Source organism: Phocoena phocoena, chromosome 20 (genome assembly GCF_963924675.1).
Source record: "Phocoena phocoena chromosome 20, mPhoPho1.1, whole genome shotgun sequence".
NCBI classification, from domain to species: Eukaryota; Metazoa; Chordata; class Mammalia; order Artiodactyla; family Phocoenidae; genus Phocoena; species Phocoena phocoena.
In genome coordinates, this window is record NC_089238.1 from 7,867,378 (window position 1) to 7,873,954 (window position 6,577).

The 6,577-nt window shown below is 54.2% G+C and overlaps 1 protein-coding gene across 2 annotated transcripts; it reads right to left on the reverse strand.

Annotated features, from left to right (window-relative positions):
* Positions 1-36: 36 nt before the first annotated feature.
* On the reverse strand, positions 37-4,084 carry EMP3 (epithelial membrane protein 3 (MAM blood group)). 2 transcript variants are annotated; one of them, XM_065898944.1, is made up of 5 exons: positions 3,942-4,084; positions 2,517-2,677; positions 2,173-2,275; positions 1,152-1,292; positions 37-306 (listed from the first exon to the last, which is right to left on the reverse strand). In XM_065898944.1, the coding sequence occupies exons 2-5, from the start codon at positions 2,592-2,594 to the stop codon at positions 137-139; spliced, it is 492 nt and encodes a 163-aa protein (XP_065755016.1). In that variant the 5' UTR covers positions 2,595-2,677; positions 3,942-4,084; the 3' UTR covers positions 37-136. The 2 variants fall into 2 exon arrangements, with proteins under 2 accessions (XP_065755016.1, XP_065755015.1); XM_065898943.1 differs by lacking the exon at positions 3,942-4,084 and adding an exon at positions 3,615-3,908.
* Positions 4,085-6,577: the final 2,493 nt, after the last annotated feature.

Consider the following 6,577-nt stretch of genomic DNA (forward strand, 5'->3'; position numbering starts at 1 on the left):
AGAAGAAGGAAGGAAGGAAGGAGGCAAAGGTAGAACGAGCGGTTAAATGGTTTTATTTTCTGGAGGCGGGGTGGGGGCTTCGGGGTGAGGTGGAGGGGCCGGGAGCCGGCTGGGGAGACGAGGGGACGCGCGGCCCTCACTCCCGCTTCCGCAAGTGGATGTAGATGATGCCGCTGGCCAGGGCGAGGGGGAAGGCCACCCAGGCCAGGGCGAAGCAGTAACCGAAACTGCCCCCTGATGGGCGCTCCGCCAGTATCTCCTCGGCGTGAATGGCGTAGATCAGCGCCCCGGTAAACACCGCCACGCCTGTGGGGAGATGGGAACCACGCGTCACGCAGGACCCGCACAAGAAGACTGCATTTCCCAACAACCCACGGGCCAAAGAAGCCGCGGGAGGGCGAGTGCGCAGCACCGCTGCCTGCTGGGAGTTGTGGTTCGCTCCGCCAGCGCCATGCCTCGGGGCCACTGCAGACTGGCCTTGGGCAATTTAGTTAACTTTTTCGGGCCCCCCTTACTCATCCATTAAATGGGACGAAAGTACCTACTCATCCATCCATCCATTCAAGGAATACTTTTGAGCACCTTTCTACAAGCCAAGCGCACAGATAGTGAATTAATAGAACGAGAGGGAACCTAGAAAGATAATGTTCCCCCAAACTGATGACTATGATTAACTTAGTCCTTTGCACCTGAAGTCAAAAAACTGAAAAGTACATAAAACTCCCTGAAGTGTCTGATACATAGTAGGTCCACAAGAAACAGCAACTGGCTGACATTATAAAACCACTACTATTATGATTCAGAGTTCTCTCCTGGCGTATTAATTAGCTACCTATCCCTGCTGGCACCCCTTCATCCGTGGGATCTAAATTATTTGTCCACACCCCCTTCCCCAGCCCTGGCTCCCTGAAGCCCGAAGTGCCAGTTCCCCCATAACTCAGAGCTGCACACCACAAACCAAGTCACTGAAAACTACAACTCCCCTAAGTCCCCGGGGCAGAGAGGTAGCCAAGGGAGGAAGCTCCGGTGGTCTTTGGGTTGTTGAGAATTGTTTTCATTCATCAGATGTCCATTCTCAGCTCCTCCCCACCCCCCCCCACATCCTCACAGGCCTCCTCCCTTCCCTTGAATTCCCAGGGAACAGTGCTCACTGGTGCAAAGCTGGCAGAGGCCAGTGGCATAGAAGAGCCCTCCTCGCCGCATGGTGTAGAGCTGGAACATGAACAGGATGAAGGACAGACAGCAGAGGATGAGGGAAAGCACCATGAGGACCTGTACCGCCTTCAGCCAGCCTGCAATAGGAGACAGAGGTGGAAGTCACAGCAGTCCAGAGTTCCAGCTCCACCTGCTTGCTCGTCATTGCCCCCACCAACCCTTCTTCCATTTAGAGACATACAACCTTAGATACTTAGTAGTATCACTTATATCGACCTCAATTCCTGTAACTTTCCTAAATTCCCTTATCAGTTCTAGAAGCTGTTTGCAGATTCTTTAGGATTTTCTATATAAAGATGTTCACTGGGAATCAAGACATTTTTACTTCTTCCTTTCCCATCTTTATGCCTTTTATTTCTTTTTCTTGCCTTGTTGCTTTGGCTACCTCCAGTACAATGTTGTATAGAAGGAGAGCAAAAATTCTTACTTGCCCTTAGGCAAAAAGCATTTACTCTTTCACCTTGACTTCAAAATTTCTATGCATGCAGCTCCGCCCCTTTAGAACTCAGATGCACCTGGCCCCACTTCTTTAGAACCTTAGAAGGATTCAGCCTCACCTCTTTAGAAATGTAATGTGGTCCGCCCCATTGGAACTTGGAAAGATTGGTCCCAGCCACCCCTTCAGAACACCTGTCTCCTTAGAACTTTGGAAACATAATCATGTCTCCTCAGAATCTTGGGAGTTTTTCCCCCTTTCTTTAAACCTAGAGCATGTGGCCTCCATTCCTTCTGAACCATAGGGAGTGGGGCTTTTAGCCCATCCTCCTTAGAATATGAGCATACTTCCCCCTACCATCCAGATAGATGGGTCATCATACATCAGCTTCTGTCACTCAGCATGGGGACCCAGACCTGCCCACTCAAACCTTGGGGGGTTCCCAATCCTTGGTCCCGGGAGGATACTTGGGGTTACCCCTCCCTTTTGCAGACCAGTTTCCAATGCCCCTCACCCCTCACCATTCTCGCTGACATTACTGCAGGCCCACGTTTTGTTGTCACTGTTCCATGTGCAGTCGTACCAGAGATTCAGGGACTCCTTCCCGGGGAGGGCCCACCAGGACTGGGATGGACAGAGGAACAAGGACAAAGTTAGGGAGACTAGGAAGGGTTAGGAAAAGGGCAAGGTGCCATGGGAAAGCATGGATTTAGTAGGAAAGTGGGGCCGGGGGGAGGCACGTAGGGTGGAGGCAGAGCTCAGAAGGGTGAGTGCTAGGGAAAGGGGGCGGGGCCAGAGTGACTAGCCGAGGGGTGTGGCAGGAGTCTGCAGGAGAGCGGGAGGCTCCTACTCCAAGTAAGCTTACCTTGTCCAGAGTGGCCACGAAAAGCAGGATGAGAATGAGGATGTGAAGGGCAGAGACCACCAGCAGGAGGAGTGACATGGCTGCGCTGGAAGCCTGGATGGGGACGTCAGGAGACCATCACGTCAAGAGGTTGGCACAGGGGCGGGGGACATGTCTGAATTCTGGTGGAGAAGGGGACTGAGTCCAGACTCCCAGGTCTAATGGAAAAGGGGGCTAGGAGCCCCGGACTCCCGGTCTGAGAGAGGAGGAGGCTGGGCTCCAGACTCCTGGGTCTGAAGGAGGAGGGGGCTGGGGGCCCGGGGCCCGGACTCCTGAATTCCCCAGGGCCTGCAGGGGGCCAGGGATGGACTCTCGGGTCGGGAATGAGTAAGACTAGCAATGTGGCCCCCATCTCCTCAGAGCCCTGTCCCTGGGCACCTATGGGCCAGGTTCTGAAAATTCATATTGCCGCCTGTTCAGATTCATCAGAATCTGGAGTCTGCCCCCAGAATCAGGCATACTTGAGTCACCCCACTCCTCTCCTGGGGTGGGGGGAGGAAGGGGGACCCAGTGAGTCATCTGGTCGGTGACTCATCTCGCCCCCTTGCCTCCCAAACACCAGGGAAACCCCAGCCCCTGGCTATGCCCATGAGGTCCGCACCCCACCCTGCTGCCAGACTAGTGTCTACTAGACACCTTGTAGGGAAAGTGGACAAGATCCGTGTTGGGAGTGGGGAGAGGCCCAAGAAGGAGGAGACAGCTTCCCATGACCCTTCAAGTGTCCAGAAAGGGCGGGAGAGGGGTGGGGGGAGGTGGCTGAAGGGTCCCCAGACTCTGCTTGTTCTCACGAGAAGCCCTGACCTCAGGGTCCTCGGGGGGGAGTGGACAGCCACAGGAAAAAAACAGCAGGAAGTTTTCGGGTGGGGAGGCTCTGTTGGGAACCCTCAAACTTTGCCGGGCTCCACCCCTTCCCAAGTCTCCACCCCAAGTGCAAAGAGATCACTTCTTAAATTACAAGGATTTCCAAGCTTCTCCCAAGCTGGGGGGTCTCCTTTCCAAACTGCTGCACACCCAGGTAAAGAAAGAAATCCCAGTCTGAATAACGGATTGGAAACTTACCGAGCGCGGCGGAAAAAGTCAGAGTTGAGTCTGGTCCCTCGCTTGGGCCTCCGTGCCCCGCCCTTCTCCTCCCTCCTTCCACCCTGTAGAGGCCCCCGCCTCTCACCGCCTTCCTCCCTCCCTCCCTCCCTCTCCCCTCTTGCTCTCTCCCTCCTTCTCCCCTCCAATCCCGGAACTCTCTCTCTCTCCCCGTCTCCCTCTCTCCCTCTCTCTCTCCTTCTGCCTCTTGTCTCTCTCGGTCCTGTCCTCACTGTCTGTACCTCCTTCCTCCTCTCTCTCCTCACTCTCCTGGTTTCTCTTTCTCTGCTCCTCTCAATATATACTGACCCTTTTATACCCACCCTCACCACACCCAGCTGAGGTCTGCAGCCAGAGGGAGGGCCCAGGCACTCGGATTCCTCATTCTCTGGGCCCCCACCCACTGCCCCCAGACAGGCATCTTCTGGGGCTCCCTCCTGCGGTTGAGATGATGCGTCCTTGGCAGGAAGGGAACAGAGCTGGGGCCCTCAGGTGGGGCAAGCATCAAGGGTGGGAGGATTTGATTCTCAGGCCTCTGCTCTGGGACTGGTCCTGAGACTGATGTCTGCTTTCCTTGATGGGGCTTAGGAATGAATCCTCAGAGGGATGGGAGACTGAGGGATGAGGCCAGATTCCTGCAGCATGGAGTGAGGTGAGGGCTGGTGGCGTTGGCACCATGGTGGGGGTCAGGGGATGGGAAATGAGGAAGTGTGGAACTCCAGAAGGGGGCAGGAGGTGGAAGTTAAGAACCCAGGGCTACTGTTTCCTGCCCCGGGGGACCTTGACCAATTATTTCAACTCTCTGAGCCTCAGTTTCCTAATCTATGAGGTGGGTACAATACTACTCATAATACTGACAATATACTAATACTGATAATAATTCTGATACTTATTCTAAACGAATAAGGTAATACCAGTACACTAACACACCTAACATGTTTATTCCTCTCCTCATCAAACATTCATTGGACATCTATTATGAACCAGGAGTGAATAATGAAGCAAACAGATGGGAGCCCTGCTGCTCTTATGGAGTTTCCCTTCTAGTTGAGGGAGAGGGACGATAAAGACAAAACATCAGTGAAGAAGATAGATTTCAGATAGTGATAAAGGCTTTGAAGGAAATAAAATAGAGTGACACTGCTAATGATGGGAGGCTACTTTAAAAGGGTGATCTGGCCAGGCCTCTCTGAGGAGGTGACATCTGAGCTGAGACTTGCAGACGGGAGTCATCTGAATGCGGGGCAGGGAGAGGACGGGCACAGACCTTTGAGAACAAGTTCAGGTTGTTTGAGAAGAAGACAGAAGGGCCAGTGTGGCCAGAACATAGGGAACGAGAGAGAGTGGTAGGAAGGGAAATCAAAGAGGGCCCTTGAAGCCTAGAGGAGGAGTTTGGATTTTATTCTAAGTGCAGTTGGAAACCAGTGGAGGGTTTTAAACAGAAGTGCAGTACCGGGGACTTAATGTCAACTATTATCGTTATCATTGTTATTTAATTCTTGGGTTACTGAATTACGGTGGGGGGTGATCACCATTAAGTACCTGGGTCTCTTGGCAGGGTTGGGTGCTTGGTGAAAAATGAGGGACAGGGAACCAGATATCTGGAATATGGAATTAAGAGCTGGAGAACTGAAATCCTGGGTCCCTACAAGGGAAGGGAACTAAACGATGGGATGTCTGGGTATCTGATTGGGCCAGAGCTAGAGGGAGGGAGAATGGCTGGTCATCTGGGCTCCCTGAGGGGGTGAGGGAAGGGCAGTTCAGTGACTGGGTGGGTACTCGGGAGACCTGGAAGCTGGGTATCACTATAGCACAGACTCTATAGAGATACGCTGGCTGGATTCAAATTGAAACTGCTTTACTCATTAGCTGTGACTTGGGGCAAGTTACTAATCTCTTTATGCCACAGTTTCTTTAACTGTAAAATCGAAATAATAGTAGTAAATACATCATGGAGCAGTTCTTAGAGGAGTGCCCGGCACCAAGTGAGCGCTGTTTGTTGTATGTGCTTGTCATACCAGACACTGGGGCCCTGAGTGGATTCAGTACTGGGAGACCCAAGATCAAGGTCTCTAGGATTTGGGGAAGGGGCAAAATCTTGGGTCCGCTGGGTCCCAAGACTACAAAGTTGGGGGTACAAAATGAAGGTCCCTGGGGGTGGGGAATAAAGTAGTTCCAGTTTACATCTTTGAGAAGGACAAGAGACTGGAGGTCTGAAATCAGTTCCCCAGGTAAGTTAGAAAGCCTGGGTCACTGGGGGAAAAATGAGGGACTGAGATCGTATGCTCTTCAAGGAGGCAAGGGGACTGGACCTGGGTCCTGGGAGGAGTCTGGGGACTAGGGTCTAGGGAGATGGAATTTGAGGGGGGGAGGTGGGGAACAGGAGGCTAGGACTCTGAATCAAGCTCCCAGAGCGGAATCAGCGCCAGAGTTGGGCACCCCGTGGGTGTTCGGGCAGGGGGTCCCCCATGCTAGGGCCCTATAGAAGGGGGAGAATCAGGGGACCCGAAGGCGGTGGGGGGGATCTCCCCCTCCTGGGCCTCCAAAGCTACGAGCTGAGCGCCCGCGGGCCGCTTCCTCCCACAGGAAACCGCAGGCATCGGGCACACCCAGCCTGCAGGGAGCGGTGCCTACTGCCAGCCCGCTCTGTAGAGGCCCACGGGGGAAGCCGCCTGTTGTCAAGGGGGCAACAGCCTGCCGTCAACAGGGCGTGCCCTGCGGGGCTAAGGGCGCCGCCATGGGGGCGTGGCCGGAAAGCAGGGATGGCACGGAGCGCCCTAGGCCCCGCCCACTCCCGCCTTTCTAACGCGGCTGTGGGTTTTTGGCTGCCTCTCAGGAGGCCGTTGGCCGCGCATGCGTAGTCAGCCGCTTCGAGGACCTGAGGCGGCGGTGAGCGCTTCTCCCCCCTCACAATTTCCGGCATCGGCACCGCGTGCCTGCTGATG

Bases quoted from the DNA above. Each gene is read 5' to 3' on its own strand.
- EMP3 (XM_065898944.1), bottom strand. From the start codon at position 2,594: ATGTCACTCCTCCTGCTGGTGGTCTCTGCCCTTCACATCCTCATTCTC. The intron at 2,276-2,516 runs GTAAGCTTACTT...TGTCCATCCCAG, and splicing joins TCGTGGCCACTCTGGACAAG to TCCTGGTGGGCCCTCCCCGG. The intron at 307-1,151 runs GTGAGCACTGTT...ATCTCCCCACAG, and splicing joins CCTCTGCCAGCTTTGCACCA to GCGTGGCGGTGTTTACCGGG.